Consider the following 21,280-nt stretch of genomic DNA (forward strand, 5'->3'; position numbering starts at 1 on the left):
AAAATCTTAGGAAGGTGAATTGGTCATTAATAAAACACAGAGAGGTTATCTGTAAAATGGTCAAACCATAGAAAGGTAATCCGTACTTTGCCAAAAATAAAAAAACTAAGACAGTTCAAAAGGTTTGTACTTGATTTGTCTATTTCATACAAATATAAGTGTCCCCGGTCATTTTGGGGACACCGTAATTTTTGGCATAACTTCATTATTATGAGCATAACTAAAACCCATTACAAGCATAACAGAACCCAAATAAGGCATAACCAAGGAATATCCAAAAAAATCAATTAAGGCATAACCAAACCCAACCAAGGCATAACAATCAAGTTATGCCTTATTATGGTTCTGTTATGCTTATAATGGTTTTGGTTATACCATAATAGATTTTGGTTATGTTCATAGTGGTTTTGTTATGCCAAAAGTTACGGTGTCCCCAAAATGACCGGGGACACCGAAGTCATTCTCATACAAATATGTTGTATTAATAAGGCTTAATTTCAATAAAACCCCCTGAACTATTACATTTTGTCAAAATTACTCGATCTCTCAACTATAAAATCAATCAAGTTCACCCCATTAAATATCATTTCGAATCACGTTCACCCCGTCATTCACATCTTTTAAAATTTGTTAATATTTTGGACGAAAAATAGATAACTTAGATGGAAAATGTCTAAATAACCCTAAAATGCCCTCTCCTTTGGCGGAAAAATTAGCCTTGGGGTATTTATACATACCCCTAACTTTACCAAACCCTATTTCCCACTAGCACCACTTCTTTATCTCTCTTTACCCAACCCACTTCACACTATAAGAAAAAGTTTATTCGGTGACGAAAAAGTGGCGACGAAATTTAAATGAGTATATTTGGTAGGGATTTTTCTCTTTCTCTACATGTTATGTGATGAATTCATGTGATATTAGTGTTTGATTGCTATACATGGTTCGGGTGGAACACCTTATGGTTTGAGGAATTACATATTCTTATGAAATTTGTATTGTTGTCTTGATTATTGTGACCCATGAGGTATTTGTGACGTATTAGTTAATGTTGAAATATGTGGAATTTACTGTAACGCAAGGGGTGGAAATACAGAATCGCAAGGGGTGGAAATACAGAATCGCAAGAGGTGGAAATACAGAATCGCAAGGGGTGGAATTTTGATGGGAGAAGTGTGTGTGTGTATGTGTGTGAGAGTGCTTTGATACCAGTAAATGATGTTGGTACATGCAGTTGTTGGATTTAACATTATGTGTCTGTTCCTTGTGCTCTAATGATTTAGAATCGTTAATAATTTATTTCTTGCAAAAAGGATTTGTCATTTAGCTTGATTTATTGTGTCCATGCTTATCATCTCATTCACATATAGATTATGTAGAGATTTTTTTACTGGGTTAGTGTAGCTCAACTTATCATCATTTTCAGGTTCAAATGCCGGACAATAGCTCGCATACACTGTATGCTTGGATTGAAGAATCATGTTTTGGAAACTAACTCCAAGAGTTACTTAGCCATCTTTGTAATGACTCTTTTTGACCGATAAGTATTTGTAACTTACCCATTTTGCCCATTTTGACTAAAACGTTGTAATATTCTAAACATGATCGTTCTTGTACTTAAGTTAAGGTTGTAACTCTCTTAACTTGGAGACTTGAATTGTAAATTAAACAGGTGGAAACTCTTTTGGGTATTAAATATCTTATGCAATGATCTTTTATCGAAAAGACTTATTTATTTATGTTCAAAATCGAGGGCGTGACACCACCCATCCAGATATCTATCGGAGCTCGGCCGTCTCAGCTGGCCCCAACTTGGTTATTGGGCGTCACACACCTACACCATTGAGGTTGCATTTTTGTAAACTTATTTCGGTATTTTTTTATTTTTCATCACTTTTTGTTTAGCTTTTCATTGTATTTTTTGGGGTTAATTGTTCGTCTAGACGAGAAAATTTTAAAAACTATAAAAATATGGATCGATGTTGAAAAAATTCAAATAAGACCACAGTTTGATACATTTTTTTTGTCTTTAGTGAACTTTTTTTGTTGCTTTAATATTTTTTAGACTCCTCTCGTCGAGACGAATGATTAATCCAAAAAATATCACGCGAATTTAACAAAATTCAAAAAAAAAACACACAAAACAAAGAAAATAAGTTTACAGTAATGGAGTCTGAATAATCACTCCTACGACTTCAAATAGAGCTAGCCCTACGCTGACGAGATGTCAAAAGGAAAATGATTTTGGCACTTCAATTTTTGATGATAGCACTACAAAATTTATCTTTTAGTGTGTTTGCTATGTATAATTTTTACACTAAAAGATAAATTTTCAAAATTTATCTTTTAGTGTGTTTGCTATGTATAATTTTTACACTAAAAGATAAATTTTGGAGTGCCATCATCAAAAATTGAATTTGCTATGTATAATTTTTACACTAAAAGATAAATTTTGGACACTTAAAGATAAATTTTGGAGTGCCATCATCAAAAATTGAATTTGCTATGTATAATTTTTACACTAAAAAATAAATTTTGGAGTGCCATCATCAAAAATTGAATATGTGTTATATAAGCAACTGGCCCTTTAAGCATATATACTTCTAATGTGTGTCAAAATCATTTGCCATGTCAAAAATACTTCTAATGTGGCTAATGTTTAGTGCTTCATGCGGGCCGTGATTGGGCTTTTCATTCATTTACCCTACAAAATTCATATATACATGATATTTACATTACATATGTACATATAACCGTACTTACCTACAAAATAGGGGTTTGGTATGACACATAAAACGTATTCATGAAATTGTCCACGAAAAGGCAATGAAACAATTCATAGATAGGAGTACTTATTATGTATTCTAATATTTCCGTACAAAATATGAGTAATAATACTGAGAAAATGACTTTGGCATTCCACCTTTTTATGATGGCATTCTAAAATTTGTCTTCTAGTTTGCCTCAGTATAGTATAATTTTTATAGTAAAAGACAAATTTTAAAATGTCATCATAAAAAAAAAATAGAGTGCTAAAATCATTTGCTGGGTAATGTCTTTTGGTCCAATTTCAAAAAATGTATTTTGGTCCAATTATCTAGGGGGGAGAGAGAGCCTTCTCCAAAAAAAATTATAAAAAAAAGAAAATTAATTTTAGCATTCCAAAATTTGATGGAGAGGTTCCAAAATAACGTTTTGTGTATCAACCCAGTTCAATTTTAAAACCCCATAATTGATTTTTAAAATGTCAAAATCACAATCCTAAGAAAAATCTAGAAGAAAGAGCAAGGAGAGAGAGAAGAACACTGATTAAAATTAAAAAGGCATAGGAGGAGAAATATGGGATTTCTGACGTCAGTGGTAAGCACAACCACCACCACGACGGCAATCGCAGCAGCAGCCACCGCTATCTTCGCTCATTCTGATTCTCCTCCTCCTTCTTCTTCTAACTATTTCATCTCCAGAAACCTAACTTTCCCTCGTTTGTCGATTACAAATTCTACCCTCACACCAGTTCTTCGCTTCGGCCTCCTCAAGACCTCTTCCCGTCCCCCTTCGGCCCTACACATGGACGCTCCTTCATCGGATCATCAACCCTCCTTCCAGGTCTCTTTCTCTCTCTCTCTGGGTGTGTGTGTGTATAGACACCCGGTTACTCCAAATTTCTAGGGATATATTTGATCCGTGTCTATTTGAATTGAAATCAGAGGCAATTTCTAGGATATTCGTTGTTAATATCCGTTCAAATTCGTATCGAAAGACATTCATTTCTCGAATTTGCCTTTATTTGATACTTTGGTGTGTTTGTGCGTGAACTGTACACTCAAATTTGTTTTTTTTAATGCAACGGTTATCTGTAACGCTTACATGGGCCCACATCACGTGAGATGACGTTAATAACCTTTGCATTGAAACTTTTTTTCGTATAGGAACCCGGGTTCTCCTTATTTCTTGGGATATATTCAATCCATGTGCATTCAGACTGAAATCAGAGAAATTTTTAGGACACTTTTTATTAGTATGCATTCAAATTCGTATCAGAAGACATTCATTTCTAGCCATTTTAAATACTGCTAAAGGTATATTGTAAGGATGCTTATGGATATTACTTTGTGCTTTCACATATTCCATCTACGTATTTGAATTTGGGCTCATAAGGTTTCTCATTTTGATTTGCAGAACAATGCCTTGTTGCCAGAATTACTGGTGAGCTTCATCTCTCTATGTTCAAAGTGATTTGGTTTTCAAGTTATGATGTTAACATAGGTGATATGTGTGACTGTATTGATGTCCATGTTGATTCATTGATGTTTTTGTTAAATTTGTGGTTATTTTGGAACACTATTTTTTCCTTTTTGGGGTGAGTGGGTGGGGGTCATGAAGGTCCTCAAGGATATTATTTGATTGAGAGAATTGGTGGATTGTGTTTGGTTTCTGATATTTTGGTTTCGACTTCATACAGACTGAGTATATGGTGGACATGAAGTGTGACGGTTGTGTAAACGCGGTCAAGAATAAGTTAGCGACTGTTGATGGTGGGTAGAACTAACAACTCAGATGTGTGCTATAGCAACATTGAATATGATTTTGATAGTAAGTTTTTTTTTAATTCTTAGTTTTCGAATTGATAAGAGCCAATATATCGTTTTCTTGGAATTACTTCAGGTGTTAAGAATGTCGATGTGGATTTGAGCAATCAAGTAGTCAGAATTCTTGGGTCTTCACCCGTGAAGACCATGACCAAAGCTTTGGAGCAGACTGGTAGAAAAGCTCGTTTAATCGGCCAAGGGGTTCCTGAAGGTTGGTAACTTTTTTTCTTTCTTCACTTTAGAACAAGCCTTTTGTGCAGTATTCAGTAATCGCTGATATTGACAGTTTACTTCTTCGTATTTGTTAGTTTGTTGATTAATCAGTTAGCTGGAGATGATGTGTGTTGTGTCATGAAATTGTCAACCAAAAGGGAGCTCGGCCTATGGAGCTTACAGTTGGTGTTGAATTCCTTATGCTATGGGTGATTGAATATCTTTGCTATGAGAGTGGATTTTTCACCTACTTACCAACATAAAAAAGAATGGACGTTCCATGCCCACTATGCTGACCCTTCTGGGGTGCGCCTACTCTCTGTTACATAGATGAACTGCAATTCTTGTAGGAGATGCATACCTGTAAGCTGTGCGGGGCAAATGCCTCCTAACTTGGTAAAAGCAGGGTTGTTGAACTTGCACGCATATGCCTAATAACAAATTCTCATTGGTAATTTCGTGACCAATAAATGAAACATACAGTTACCACGAAGGAAACAACATACACTCAACCAGGGAACACTTTAGATTTGACAAAAGCTGGACTTGTAAAATGGAAAAAACTTCGTTGCATAAGTGACAAAGCTTCTTTGTTTGCGCATTTAGTTTAGATGCATCAATAGCTCCAAGTATTGAGAATGATTTACCTTTGCTCTTGCTTTGCAGATTTCTTAGTTTCTGCTGCAGTTTCCGAGTTCAAAGGTCCAGATATTTTTGGTGTGGTCCGCTTGGCTCAAGTCAATATGGAACTGGCTAGGATTGAGGCTAACTTTAGTGGGTTGTCACCTGGAAAACATGGTTGGTCAATAAATGAATTTGGTGATCTGACCAAGGGGCCATCAAGCACTGGGAAAGTGTTCAATCCAGCAAACAAGGCGACCGAGAAACAGGTTAGTTTATCCATGTACCCTCTCTGTTTCTCCCTCCCCCTCCCAAGCCCTACCAATAAATAAGGGAAAAGAAAAGAACTTTGGAATTACCGTGGGCAGGTAATTTTGCTCATTCATTCTGTGTTACTGTCCTGTGAGATGTTTTACGGCCTTCCCCTTACCATTTTGGCTAGCAGTAATTATGTTTTTTGGCCAGCAGTAATTCATGACATGGAAAATATGTCGCAAATGCATCTATTGAAATTTGTTCTTTGTTTATTCAGCCACTGGGCGACCTGGGAACATTAGAGGTTGATGAGAAAGGTGAGGCGTTCTTTTCAGGTTTTAAGGAACAGCTAAGAGTTGTTGATCTCATTGGGAGATCAATAGTGATGTATGAGACAGAAGATAAATCAGATCCAGGTCTTGCAGCTGCAGTGATAGCTCGGAGTGCAGGTGTTGGTGAGAATTACAAAAAGCTCTGCACTTGTGATGGGACTACCATTTGGGAAGCAACTGACAAAGATTTTGTCACCAACAAGGTTTGATGATTTTAAAACCTCACATATCATTCAACCTGTAGTTGCCACCTTGTATACCCAAAATAATAAAGGTTATACTTGTAGACAATCTTGTACTTCGTGAAAAGAACTTGATCGATGTAGCCGTTTGTATCATGTGTGTAATTCTACAAGGACAAGTTCACCATTAGAGAGAGTTTTGGAGAATGTAGAACAGAGTCCTTGTTTTTTAATCTATGGTTGAGAAATAAGATTGGTGGTACTATCTTCGGGAAATATGATAGAGTAGTTCATTTCTGGTTTCACGTCTGAGAAATGAATGGAGACACGTCTTGGTGACTTTTCCGACTTTTAGAATTTGCTTGGGGAATTATCTATATTAATATGGATGTTTTTCTTTTTAAGTGGATTTAATTTATGTTTTGCTTTGCTTGAGTTGTATTGATGTTCATCCATTACCCATGTAAACATTAATGAAGTTTTCATTAGTTTTGCAATTTTAGTTATAGTTTACAATGTATGTATGAATAGGAATTAGGCCTTATAAAAATAAAAAAAAAAGGAATTAGGCAACGTAACAACATTCCTTTGGAAACCACAGAGAACAATCGACTTGAAGGAATGAGAGCAATGCTTTTTATTGTTTATGTTTTTTGTATTTTAAATTTTTGTGTACTATGCTTGTGTGAGTTGTGTCGATATCTTTGTCCATGTTTGTGCTACTTAAGGCACCAATTAGTCCAATAGTCTCACGTATGCACATGAATTCTTCTGGTAGTATATGGAGTCCATAATTGTGGTCACCTATAGCGTTGTTGTTCACATACTCTTCATCGGCGAAGTTGCGATTCAATTTTTTTTTTTCCTTTTTTCCTTTCTTGATTCGGCCTTTGGACCTTTATCTGATCATATCAATGGAACGGAGTATTGCATTTCAGCTTAGCAGCGGTGGGAGATATAACTGTTCGGTTGATAAATTTGGTTACAGGGATTACCAACTTTGGTCTGGTTGAATCATAACCTTTTTCCTCTACAATTCCCGAAAAAGTCCCCAGTTGATTGTTCCAGACTTCCAGTAATGAGTTTTATTAGTACGGCATCCTCTCCCCTCTGCAATTGTTGGTCTATGTTGAAGATGGCAAATTCTGAAGGGGCATGGCCCCTCCGGGCACAAGCTAAAGTACATTAATTGCAAATTTTTTTTTATACCCACTTCAAGATCTACTAATGACATTGAGAATACAAGCCAATTTCATAAATAAATAAAGTCCAACAGTATTTTGAATTACAAAAATGACCACGATTGTTTTTTTTTTTAATCTCTTTATAAAATGACAAAAAAGGAAAGAAAAAAAGTACAAAAAGTCCAACAGGATGATGAATGTTTTACTAGATAATACTAGTATTTCAATCCGTAGGAGAATAGATAACTAAGGAGTATGATGTCCGACAGTTTTACCTTACAAACAAATTAACACAAAAAAATAAAGGGCTGCGAGGCCAGTTGGAACTTGTGTGGGCAATCCCACTATCAAGCGTATATAAATACAAGTACTTGGTAAATACAATGGAGAAAAAAAGCACTTCAACACCACGCTATTAACAAAATAAAAAAGCAACCCAATATTAACAACAAAAAAAAAAAACCCATTCAATAACCCCGGAAAATAACTACCGTAGGGTTATCTCCTGTGCTTTAGGGTCCTTCTCGTCAATCCCAATCAGCTCCCTGCCTCTACAGGCCTCTTGTACCCAATCCGTTCTCATCAACACAAACACCATTAATACAGCACACACAACCTGGGCCGCCAACAGGCCCAACCACAACCCCTGAAGGCCCATATCCATTACTAAGCCCATTACAATTGCAATCGGAAGCCCAACTCCATAGAAGGATGCCAAGTTTATATTAGCCGCTGAAGCTGGCCTCGCACTGCCCCTCAACACCCCGCACCCCGCAGTCTGTGGGCAGTTTCCGACCTCACACAGCGCCGCCACCGGCATCACCGCCGCAGTCGCCGCCAAAATGCCGCCGTCAACCGTGTAAACCCCTCCCCAACCATTTCTCACTGTCATTATGAATAGCATGGCAACAAACCCGTTTGAAACCCCGCAAGATAGCGCGATGAGAGAGGAGGTTTTCGCTTTGCCGGGTTGGTTGGCGCCTAACTCGTTCCCGACCCGAGTTGACACGGCTAGGCTCAACGCGGAGGGGAAGATGTAGAGAAGCGAAGTGGCTTGTAGAAGGATGCCCATGGTGACCACCACCTCCGCGGCGTTTGGTAGTAAACCTGCTAAGACTATCATGAGCTCGTACCACCACCACTCCAAACAAACGGAAACGCAACTGGGAAGCTCTAGCGTTAGAAGCATTTTCCAATTGTTAAAACATGTTATCGAGGTGATCAGTTCCCACGATTTTCCAGCATTTCTGTCAGAAAGGCTGGAAAATCGTGTGTAGAGGGAGAGGGATATTAGTAGGTTGAGGTTTGCTATGGCCGATGCCATAGCAATACCTCTAATCCCAAGGTGGAGATAATGCACTAGAAAGTAGTTGATGGGGGCGTGAATGGAGAGCGAAAAAGCTGCGCTGAGCATTAACGGAAGAGTTATGTTTTGGGTACGCAAGTAAATTTTGAGAGGGTTTATGAAGGGTTGGAAGAAAAGGTCTGGGATCGAGAAAGCGAGGTAGGTGGAGGCGATGGAGGAAATGGTTGGGTCTTGGCCGCAGAGGAGGAGGATTGGATTGATGTTTAGCCAAAGGAGAGAGATTGGTATGGAAGCGAGAATGAGTATCGCGGTGGTTCGGTGGAGGGTTTGTGCCACGATGGCCCATTGCTTGGCTCCGAAGGCTTGAGAAGAGATGGCTTCCATTCCCATGGCGAGGCCCGAGATGATGGAGAAGCCGGTGATGTTTGCAATGCCAACTGAAAGAGACCCGCCGGCTAAGGCCTCTTTCCCTAGGCGACCCATGAAAAGCATCGATATCGCGGATTTTCCGTAGATGAGTAGGCCGGTGATGATCATGGGGATGGCTATGGTGTAGAGTTGTTTGATCTCTTGAACCACCTACATTTGAGAGGAGAAAGAGAGAGAGATGTAATATTGGCAATTTGGCAACCCACAAAACAAAAACAAGTTGGACACGTAAAGTAAAATACAACAATTATTAAGGTTAAGCGTGTCATGATTTTGAACCACTGATATCCATATCCATATATATATATATATTGATATGATCCAAATTTTGATCAATACATATTCTAACGAGCAATACCAAGCGTACAGATTTATGAACAAGGACGGAACCAGGATTTTACCCTAGCAGTGGCGAAATGTATACTAAAAAAATTTAGTGGTGGCGAAACTATAAAAGTTTGGCATAAATTTTTTTTTTACATATAATAATTGCATTTTTTAAAATTCTTGTCGTGGCGGTCGCCGCTACTAGACCCCCCTGATCCCATCCTTGTTTATGAACACAGATTCAAGTACATATTTTGATGAGCAATACCACCGATTTATATATGAACACAGATCCAAGTACATGCAGCTGCATGTGTCCATGATCAATCACATAAATTTGTTTACATAAACTTCAACCTATTTTGAGATTGTTGTTTATAAAAACTGGACAGACCTCTGTAAGGGTTGGCCTCCATAGCTGATAAAGTGAATGTTCACGTTTATGTGATGCATATTGTTGATCATCAGTACTAGCCTCTTCGTATTTGTGGAGGGTAGGAGGGGTATACATCAACAGAGGAGTATTTGAAGAAGGAGGAGCTTTGTGATCATCCATCTCGATCAATAACCAAAGATCTTCACTCTTTTTATCTCTACTCTCAATTAGTTTGAGAGAGAGAGAGAGAGAGAGAGAGAGAGGTGGGGATGAGGGAAGATATATGGTTTGTGGAGCTACACAGATAGAGAAAACCTCGATCAGGGATTACTTGATGATCAAAGGCATTAATTATGGTACTTGTGAGGAGAAACATTCGTTTTATTTTGTTACTGCGCGCATCTTAACGAGAGAACCTAACTTGTTCCATTTAAGACTGTCCAAGATGCCTGCTCTCTCTCTCTCTCTCTCTCTCTCTCTCTCTCTCTCTCTCTCTCTCTCTCTCTCTCTCTCTCTCTCTCTCTCTCTGTGTATATATAAACACCAACATATTTATTGTATGTATTTGCATGTATTTGAGCGTGTACGGTGTTAGTTAGAGTTTGGTGGTGAAGAGGGGATGACGAATGTGTGTGAGGATAAGGTGAAAGGTGGCAATGAGATACTATTAGGGTTTGTCCTCATCATGTAGCTAGTGTGCATGTCCCTCTCCCCTAGCTCTTCTACATATTGAAGTTGTAAAATTTTTAGAATATATTGTTAATTCTTTACGCCATAGCACTTAAAGCGGTCATAAACCTGATATATCAGTCATAGTTTTCGTGACGCGACCAAAAAAACTGATACGAACGTATTGAAAATTAGCAATTGGGAGGACGGTGTTGTGCAATAGTGTGTGCAGTACCGCGCTGCGCACCTCTGAGCCATCGGATCGTGCATCCGACAGCTCGGATCTCATCTCAGCATTGAACGGCTCTCGATCGCTGGTTGCCAAGATGAGATCCGAGCTGCCAGATGTACGATCCGACGGCCCGGAGATGTGCAGCACGGTGCTGTGCACCTCACTACACAGCACCAACCCGAAGTCCGAAAATTAGCGAATGTGCTTGTGAATTTTGGTTATTGAGTATGAGATTGTACTTTGGTATTAATCCCGTACTCCTGTGGAACTATATGTTGTGGTACGAGGTTACCCAATACATTCTCATATTCAAAATTAATCTTGTACTCGTTTTGTTTTGTTTTTTGTTTTTTTTAAGTATACATCAGTAGGGACTTAGTCGTTAGAAGTTAGCATTAAGAAGAGGGGGGAAATTAAGGGTGGGGACATGGGGGCAAGGAGCCGTGCCAACTGAGAATGGTTCTCACTTGCATTATATCTCGTACTCAGTTAAGGCACAAAGTATTCTCATACAACATGTATTAACACAGGAAGCAAGGTTGTTCGAACATGCGCTGTTGGTGCCACATGCACGTTTACGTCCACCCCTTTCTGTCACCGCTTTCTTCATTGTATTTAATCTCACGATCAAAAAATATTTTGAACGGTCCAGATTTTAAACAAAGAGTCAATTAACTGTTTGTAAATCCAAATCATTAATTACAACCGAACGATGAGATTAAAAAGGGTGGTAAAAGAGAGCAATGAAATTGTGCTGTAGACAGAGAAGTAAAACAATAGATATGTGGTAGGTCGTTTTTCACACCAAAAATAAATAATTAAAACTGAGCGAAAACCTCAATTCAAATAGAATAGTGGTTTAAGTCTAGGTATCGTACCACGGAGATCAAGAGGCTAAGTTGTTGTATTTCTAAAATTAATTCCTAATTCAATTCAAGAAAGAGTGATTGGATTTTGATTAACTAAAATTATCTAAGTAATTAAAAGCAAGAGAGATGTTGAATTCAAATATGGAAAAAGGTCTTAGGGTTTCGAATCCACCCTAACTTCGTAACCAAACGATTATGTTAATTTAAGAAACCGACTACCAAAACGACATTGATTCACTAAAAACTACAAGCCCTAGTGATATCGCCAAGAAAATTGCATGTGATTGAAAACCGGACATAATCTATCTTCGGTTGGCACGAATCGTCTTCGATTTTATAACTAATTAATCTAGGCACGATTCGTCTTTCCTAGGCATAGATTATTCTAATTCTCAATTTCATGCACAAAGAATATCGGTGTATAACTATGTATTTGTAATCACAGAAAACAAATACATAATACTAGATTGGAAGAATAACAGTGAATCATAAAACAAGTCTCAATATTATACAACCATCGTTTCGGCAATCGAAATCCAAAATCAACACAAAAACATAGTTACTTGGTTAGGGTTTCATCACACCCTAAGAGAGAGAATTAGTTGCTCATAGAACGGAGAAGAGAATCGAAAGGCGTTAATGTGATCTCCATGATCAGTAGGCTTGAAAGCTTGCGCTCGTCCACGTTTTCTTTTCCACGGCCAAAGCTGCTGCTGACGTTGAAACCCAATTCCCCGTTCTTCCGAAAGCTGCTGCCCAAAGTCAGTCCATCCAATGACTTATATATAGGAGTAGGTTTTAATGCACTATTAACATAAATGCCCTTGGACTTCACGTTATCAAAAATCAGTAATTCAACTTCGAAGGACTTGCACTTTAACCTCGAACCTCTATAAATTCTTCTTTTTATCCAAATTCTTGAAAACCGAGTTCGAGCAACCTATAAACAGAAAAACACGTAATAAATACCAACTAACAAATATAAAAGACTGATAAATGTACATTGGAGGGCCAAAATATGTATATTTTGGCACTTATCACACCCCCCAACTTACACTTTGCTAGTCCCAAGCAAAGAAAACAATTAAGATAAATTCTAACTACGCCACTTTCGTAGGACTCACGATTGCACTTAGCTTGTGCAACAAGCCTTTTAAACCTCTAGGCGATCCCTAGAGGACGAGTGGAGTCTCGTGAGGGTTTACAGCAATGAACTCCCACAAACACTGTGAATCTTTTTCACATGAGACCAAAAACCTGTATGACAACTCATCAATATCTCAAGCAAAGAAAATGAAACCATCGCAGAAACATACTAAACAAGAGTAGTTCTAGAGGCTATCAAATCATAAAAATAAACCATGGCACCTACAATTAACGTGTCTGAATAAGGGCCTCGGTCGCAAGGTGAGTAACAACTAAAAATTCTCTCCGGACCGAGTCTCAACTTCAAATCTCACCATGTCATGCACTCAACAAATGAATTCACTTCAAAACAAGGTGCATTTTATGTACTCTCAACATGTGCGGGTGGAAGTTATGCAACATGAAAACAAAGTACTCCGCACACAAAGACACGAAAGAATGCTCTATGAACTGGACACATGATCTCATGAATGAAATGCAAGCATCGGAAACTCTCTCTTTCCATCAATCCACATCCCATTGCCCCTAGGATCAAATAGGACTTTCAATTATGGTTGTAGCTTTAGGTAAGGGAAAATGTATTAAGGCTAGGGTAAAATATTCAAGTGTCTGAGAATAGGCTCACAATAACTCATCTAGGGCATGTTTTTTCACAAAGTGCCCTCTTCTCATTCTCTCTCTTTTTTTTAACTTCGCCACATCTCTCTTTCCTATCCTTCAACATCCTTTCAAAATAATATCATTTACACATTCTTCAATAAGCTTGGTGTCCTCTTTTTTCAATTCAATTTTTTTTTTCTTTTGATACTTTTTTGAAGGACTACCATAAACAAAGCTCTATGACCAACTCCGCTTACCCCATATTTTGTTAATAGTTCACCTCCACATAATTAATTAAGCCTTCTCAAGACACATTTTTGATGGTGGAGCTCAACAAGAAAAGGCTATCATGCAAGAGGCTCAAATGGGCTTACAAGGGATAAGTGTATGAAAGAAATAAACGAACTAGCCCAAAGTATCAAAGATGGCCTATGATCGTCTCCTAGGGGCAACACAACCATGCACATTTTCGAACCCAAGAGAATAGTCAATGCTATTAATATGTTCCCAATACTTGACAACAAAGATAATGAGATCAACTACGAATCTGCTCTTTTGTGACAATGAGAGTTTATGTGACACCTCTCCAAGAAAAAGGTAAGGCTCTAAACTCACATGGGTATATAAGTCTCCACTAAACAAGCCATTAAGAACAGTCAGTATGTAGCGCACAAAGCGACCAAAGCCCACATATACATGAAGTGCAAAATTGCTAAGAATAAGTGCCATGACAAATTTCTCACGATAAGCTAGCAAAAAGAACTACAATGCCATAGAGATATCCAAGCAATGATCATCATATCTCAGCTCAATCAACCAAGAACTAAACTCAACAAGTTTCAATTCTCATGCAAAAATAATCCAACGATTTTTTCAAAAATTTTCAATTTTTTTTTTCTAACTATGAAGCTATGAAGCAATGTGATCCCTCCCCCCAACTTACACCATTCAATGTCTGCATTGAAACCATGAACGTGAAAAGAGAAGACAAATAGCAAAAGAAAGGAAAGATATCACCTCGAACAGGAGGAACTAAGCAAGGTACAATATAGCGAGAGGGAGACCCCCCAACATGAACGGACGAACCTGCAAAAAGTTAGCCTCCACAACAACAAAATATAGAAAATAAAAGCAAACAAAAGAATAGCAAATAAGAAAAACAGCAAAAACATAAGAAGGAATCAATGCCTAGAACAAAGAGAAGCTTATACAAAACTTGGGTTTCCTCCCAAGAAGAGCTAAGTTTAACGTCTTCAGCCAGACTTCATGAAAGCTCAAAAGTCTAAATATTTAGGGTCGAACAATTCAATAGACGCAACCACCTCCCCATCCGAAATACCATCCACATACGGCTTCAAACGTTGGCCATTAACTTTAAAAACTTTACCATTACGTGGGTTCCGCACCTCTACTGCACTATAGGGAAAAACTGGCACAACAATGAAGGGACCATCCCATCTAGACCGAAGCTTACCGGGAAAGAGACGCAACTTAGAATTGAAGAGCCACACCTTTTGGTTAGGCTCAAATGACTTACGATTAATATGCTTATCATGGAAAGCTTTGGTCCTAGCCTTATAAATCTTAGAACTCTCATAGGCATCTTTGCGAATCTCATCTAACTCATTAAGTTGGAGTTTTCGAGTAGAACCAGCGGCATCCATATCGAAGTTCAATCTCTTTATGGCCCAAAACGCGCGATGTTCCAACTCAACCGGTAAGTGGCATGCCTTACCAAAAACCATCCGATAAGGAGACATGCCAATGGGAGTCTTGTAGGCTGTTCGATAGGCCCACAATGCATCATCTAGACGGAGAGACCAATCCTTACGGTCGGGTCTCACCGTTTTTTCAAGAATACTCTTAACCTCCCTATTGGACACTTCGACTTGACCACTGGTTTGAGGATGATAAGGAGTGGTTACCTTATGAGTGATCGAGTATTTTCGCACTAAAGCCGCGAAGTGTCGATTGAAAAAATGGGTACCCTCATCACTTATGATCGCTCGCGGAAAGCCAAATCGACTAAAGATATTACTTTGTAAGAACTCGACCACCACCTTGTGGTCATTAGTCCTAGTAGCTACCGCTTCCACCCACTTTGAGACATAATCCACCGCCACAAGAATATATTCAAAACCAAATGAGGACGGAAAAGGACCCATAAAGTCAATACCCCACACATCAAAGATTTCCACAATAAGAATAGAGGTAAGTGGCATCATGTCTCGATGCGACATGTTCCCGGTTTGCTGACACCTCAAGCAATTTCGACAGAACTCATGTGCATCTTTAAATAGAGTTGGCCAATAAAAGCCACTCTGCAAGACCTTAGCGGCAGTCCGCTTTCCACTGAAGTGGCCGCCACACTCGAGAGTATGACAAAAGTTAAGAATACTATGGAATTCACTCTCAGGGACACATCTACGAATAATTTGGTCTGGGCAATACTTAAACAATTCTGGATCCTCCCAGAAATAGAACTTAACTTGCGCAAAGAATTGGTCCTTGTCTTGCTTGGACCAATGCGAAGGGATTTTGCTTATAGCAAGATAGTTCACTATGTCAGCATACCATGGGGGATTGACCTGTGACACTGCAAAAAGTTGCTCATCTGGAAATGAGTCCTTGAAGGGAAGAGGGTCACTCAAGGTTTCTACCAGGATCCTAGACAAATGATCCGCTACTGAATTTTCGGAACCTTTCTTATCCCAAATCTCATAATCAAACTCTTGTAGCAAAAGGATCCATCGAATTAGCCGAGGCTTAGTGTCTTTCTTTGAGAGCAAATACCGCAAAGCGGCATGATCGGAGTACACTAATACCTTGGATCCTAGGAGATATGAACGGAACTTATCTAAAGCAAAAACTACTGCTAGCAACTCTTTTTCAGTAGTAGTGTAATTCAATTGCGCATCTGCAAGAGTCTTGCTAGCATAGTAGATGACATGAGGGACCTTGTCCACCCGTTGTCCCAATACTGCACCAACTGCATAGTCGGATGCATCACACATAATCTCAAAGGGGAGGTTCCAATCGGGGGACTGCATAATCGGGGCAGACGAAAGTAAAGCACGCAGTTTCTCAAAAGCTTGCAGACATGCTTCGTCAAAGACAAAAGGAGCATCTTTGGCGAGGAGTTCGCATAAAGGTCGAGAAATCTTGCTAAAGTCTTTAATGAAACGGCGGTAAAAACCCGCATGCCCAAGGAATGATCGGATTTGCTTAACTGAAGTAGAGGGTGGAAGCCTAGAGATGAGATCGACCTTGGCCTTATCAACTTCAATCCCCCTCTTGGAGACAATGTGACCTAACACGATACCTTTTTGAACCATAAAATGGCTCTTCTCCCAACTCAAGACTAGGTTTGTCTCCTTGCAACGTTGAAGAACTTTAGACAAGTTTTGGAGACAACACTCAAAAGATGTCCCAAACACAGAAAAGTCATCCATAAAAACCTCAAGAAAATCTTCCACCATGTCAGAAAATATGGCCATCATGCATCTTTGAAAGGTCGCAGGTGCATTACAAAGTCCAAATGGCATCCGCCGGTAGGCAAAAGTACCAAAAGGACAAGTGAAGGTGGTCTTCTCTTGGTCTTCTGGGTAAACAGGCACTTGGTTATATCCTGAATAACCATCAAGGAAACAATAGTAGCTTTTGCCTGCTAACCTCTCTAGGATTTGATCAATAAAGGGCAATGGGAAATGATCCTTCCTAGTCATGGAATTCAATTTTCGATAGTCTATGCATACGCGCCAACCAGTGGTGGTGCGCATGGGAACCAACTCTCCTTTCTCATTTTCAACTACAGTTATGCCTGACTTTTTGGGCACCACTTGGGTAGGGCTCACCCACTTGCTATCGGAGATGGGGTAAATGATACCCGCATCAAGCAATTTCACAACTTCCTTCATCACAACCTCTTTCATATTCGGATTCAATCTCCGTTGCATCTCACGAGTAGGTTTCGCATTATCTTCACAATATATGCGATGCATGCAAACAGAGGGGTCAATGCCTTTCAAGTCCGCTACAGACCATCCGATGGCACCCTTGTGCTCTCCAAGCACCCTCAAAAGTTGACTTTGTTGGTCATCAGTCAAGTCAGAAGCAATGATAACAGGTAAGGTGTCCTTCGGACCTAAGAAAACGTACTTGAGTGTAGACGGAAGTGGCTTCAACTCAAGTTTGGGTGGACACTCAATAGAGGGAAGAGCCAGTGTACTAGAAAGATTAGGCAATGGCTCAACTATGGCTTTCCAAGGGGGAAAATCCAAGAGAGGTGAAGCATCAAGTAGAGCATTTACCTCCTCAATAGACTGGTCTATATCAAATTTGTTAAAGCCAAAATGAGCCAAACATGCCTCTAATGGGTCCTCATTAAGAATATAAGGTAGTGCCTCCTCTACTAAGTTATCAATCATGTCAACTGCAAAGCAGTCCTCCTCTTGATGAGGTTGTTCGGAGGCATTGAAAACATTTAAGCGCAAGGTTTGGTTACCAAAGGAGACATCCATCGCCCCAGTCCTACAATGGATGTTAGCATTAGCTGTAGCTAAGAAGGGCCGACCGAGTATGATAGGTGTTTGCTTCCTAAGGTTATGCACTGGTTCCGTGTCAAGTACTATGAAGTCAGCAGGAAAATAGAAGTTTTCAACCTTGACAAGGACATCCTCTATAATGCCACGTGGCACCTTAATCGACCTATCAGCTAATTGGAGGGTGACTGACGTGGGCTTCAACTCACCAAGCCCGAATTGCTCATAAACCGAATAAGGGAGCAAATTGACACTGGCTCCCAAGTCTAAAAGTGCTCGTTCAATGGAATGATTACCAATAACACATGAGATAACTGGAGCACCTGGGTCTTTGAGCTTAGGAGGAGTGTTATGCTGGATGATAGAGCTCACTTGTTCGGTGAGAAGGACCTTTTTGGACACATGAGTCCGAGTTTTGCGCTTTTGGGTGCAAAGGTCCTTGAGAAATTTTGCATACGAAGGGATTTGCTGAATGGCATCAAGCAATGGGAGATTGATTGTCACCTGCTTGAACACCTCCATCATATTTTCTATGGTAGCACCTTTCTTACCAAGAGGAGAAAGAGAGTCAAGCCGGGTAGGGAATGGTGCTTTGGGTACATAGGATTCCGGAGTGGGGCTCGATTGAGGAGGAGAGAGTGGATCCTCTCTCAAAGGTGATTGGTCTATCGTAGCCTCAGAACTCTGGGAGTTAGTGATGGACTTTTCCAAAGTACCCTTGTTGCCCTCAGGTCTAGTGTCCAGCACACGCCCATTTCTTAGGGTCACTACTGCCTTGGCTTGCTCATGGTAGGGATCATTCACTTGTGCATTCTCTACTTCATACTGACCCTTAGGATTGCCTATTGGTTGACTCGGTAACCTACCCTCCTCTCGTCGACTGAGTGCATTAGCAAGCTGCCCCATTTGGGCCTCTATCTTTGAAATTGATTGTGTATGAGAGTTGACGGTTTGTGTGTTCGCCTCAAGTTTACGAGAAGTAGCCTCAAGCCCTTGGAGGGCTTGCAGCACCTTATCCTCAAAATCAGAGTTTCTTTGAGGTGAAGGAGTATTATGGTACTGATATGGCTGTAGTGATTGAGTCGGATGGTGGGCTGAAGGATTGGCAGAGTTGGTAAACATAGGCCTTTGGGGTGGAGCAGGAGAATTGCTCGGAGCTTGTTGTTTCCAAGAGAAATTTGGGTGATTTCTCCATCCCGGGTTGTATGTATTAGAATAAGGATCATTTCCGGGTCTGGTAAACCCTTGAGCAGCATTAACGTGCTCTTGAACAAACTCGGGGAATTGGGAAGCCATATGGCACTCACTCACAAAGTGAGAAGGACTCGAACAAATTGCACAAGCCTCCTGAAAATATGAAGGCTGAGAAGGTGGAGAAGGAACTTGACCAAGGGATAGAAGCTGGTCAAATTTTTTGTTCAAAGCAGCCACTTGGTTAGAGAGATCATTGGAGTGCCCAACCTCATAAATCCCTCTTTGCTGTTGGGAATTTGAGGCCACCATATTAACTCTTCTAGCGGCCGAGGCATGTTGTTGGGAATTATTACTCAGGTTATCAAATAACAACCATGCCTCGTCCGGGGTTTTAAGCATAAAAGTCCCACCACAAGAGGCATCAACCATTTGACGGTGCCGTTCAGACAACCCGTCATAAAAAATACGAACTAACTGCCACTTAGGAACTTCATGGTGGGGACACTTTCGAGTAAGCTGACTAAGCCTTTCCCATGTCTCATGAAATTGCTCGCCATCAACTTGAGAAAAACTCGTGATAGCTTGCCTATACAGGATTGTCTTACCTATGGGAAAGTACTTTGTAAGGAATTCCTGCTGTAATTGGGCCCAGGTAGTGATAGACCCAGTTGCCAAGGAATTAAGCCAATCTTTGGCTCTATCCTTAAGTGAAAAGGGAAAAAGTTTCAGCTTAAGGGCATCATCAGAAAAGTTTTGAATTTTTACAGTGGAACTTTTCTCTACAAATTCATCAATATGCTTGAAAGGATCCTCATTGTCAAGCCCATGAAAGGATGGGAGCATCTGAAGAGTGTGAGACTTGATCTCATATTGAGCTGCTGTGATAGTGGGCAACAAGATGCAAGAAGGTGATGTGTATGCAGGGGGAGTAAAGTACTCCCTCAATTGCCTATCCTGGTTCTCTTGATTAGCGCGTAACGCCATGATTGAAAGTGAGTCGCTAGGTCTATTGGGACGTTTAACTGCTCGAATAGCCTTAAGGGTCCTCTCTAACTCGGGGTCAATAGGGATTAAGTCTCGATGACAAGACCGACGCCCTTGCATATGAAATTAACACCACTCTAAGTGCAACAAGTATCTCTAATGGCAAACAACTCAATAAAAACTCAAACTAATTAAAACTAATGGAATGTAAAAGTATTAAACTAATGCAGACTTAATATGAAACTAGTAGCATTAAACTAATTGTGCATTAACATTGCATAAGTCTACGGTGAGTTACTGTGCAATAATGAATAGTCCTAAACTAACACATGCAATAATAGTATTAAATTACTTAGTAGCTATAGTACCTCTAATGCAGTTACTAAAACTCACGGATTTTTGGAGTCTCTTGTAAGGGCCCAATGGCGATACTGAGCTCTTCAAATCTCTTTGGAGTAAGATGAAACTCTTGACGTGAAAACCAGTAATCTGCACTAAAAGAACTGAACGATCGAGATAATTAAATGGAAGAGAAGAAAAAAAAAAATTAACTAGGAATTAAAATAAGAACAAATCTTAAAAATCAAACAACCGTGCTTTTGATCCCCGGCAACGGCGCCAAAATTTGGTAGGTCGTTTTTCACACCAAAAATAAATAATTAAAACTGAGCGAAAACCTCAATTCAAATAGAATAGTGGTTTAAGTCTAGGTATCGAACCACGGAGATCAAGAGGCTAAGTTGTTGTATTTCTAAAATTAATTCCTAATTCAATTCAAGAAAGAGTGATTGGATTTTGATTAACTAAAATTATCTAAGTAATTAAAAGCAAGAGAGATGTTGAATTCAAATATGGAAAAAGGTCTTAGGGTTTCGAATCCACCCTAACTTCGTAACCAAACGATTATGTTAATTTAAGAAACCGACTACCAAAACGACATTGATTCACTAAAAACTACAAGCCCTAGTGATATCGCCAAGAAAATTGCATGTGATTGAAAACCGGACATAATCTATCTTCGGTTGGCACGAATCGTCTTCGATTTTATAACTAATTAATCTAGGCACGATTCGTCTTTCCTAGGCATAGATTATTCTAATTCTCAATTTCATGCACAAAGAATATCGGTGTATAACTATGTATTTGTAATCACAGAAAACAAATACATAATACTAGATTGGAAGAATAACAGTGAATCATAAAACAAGTCTCAATATTATACAACCATCGT

At 39.4% G+C, this 21,280-nt stretch overlaps 3 protein-coding genes across 3 annotated transcripts; 1 reads left to right on the top strand and 2 right to left on the bottom strand.

Moving 5' to 3' along the window:
• Positions 1 to 3,271: 3,271 nt before the first annotated feature.
• Positions 3,272 to 6,468, top strand: LOC131304145 (copper chaperone for superoxide dismutase, chloroplastic/cytosolic). The gene is made up of 6 exons (XM_058331274.1): positions 3,272 to 3,606; positions 4,180 to 4,206; positions 4,463 to 4,535; positions 4,666 to 4,800; positions 5,469 to 5,692; positions 5,956 to 6,468. The coding sequence occupies exons 1-6, from the start codon at positions 3,340 to 3,342 to the stop codon at positions 6,217 to 6,219; spliced, it is 990 nt and encodes a 329-aa protein (XP_058187257.1). The 5' UTR covers positions 3,272 to 3,339; the 3' UTR covers positions 6,220 to 6,468.
• Positions 6,469 to 7,779: 1,311 nt separating this feature from the next.
• LOC131303919 (protein DETOXIFICATION 48-like) lies at positions 7,780 to 10,268 on the bottom strand. The gene is made up of 2 exons (XM_058330983.1): positions 9,833 to 10,268; positions 7,780 to 9,261 (listed from the first exon to the last, which is right to left on the bottom strand). The coding sequence occupies exons 1-2, from the start codon at positions 9,992 to 9,994 to the stop codon at positions 7,864 to 7,866; spliced, it is 1,560 nt and encodes a 519-aa protein (XP_058186966.1). The 5' UTR covers positions 9,995 to 10,268; the 3' UTR covers positions 7,780 to 7,863.
• Positions 10,269 to 11,889: 1,621 nt separating this feature from the next.
• LOC131302994 (uncharacterized) lies at positions 11,890 to 20,169 on the bottom strand. Its single transcript, XM_058329787.1, has one exon. The coding sequence runs from the start codon at positions 20,167 to 20,169 to the stop codon at positions 14,605 to 14,607; it is 5,565 nt and encodes a 1,854-aa protein (XP_058185770.1). The 3' UTR covers positions 11,890 to 14,604.
• Between the last annotated feature and the right edge of the window lie 1,111 nt (positions 20,170 to 21,280).

Source organism: Rhododendron vialii, chromosome 10a (genome assembly GCF_030253575.1).
Source record: "Rhododendron vialii isolate Sample 1 chromosome 10a, ASM3025357v1".
Classification (NCBI taxonomy): domain Eukaryota; kingdom Viridiplantae; phylum Streptophyta; class Magnoliopsida; order Ericales; family Ericaceae; genus Rhododendron; species Rhododendron vialii.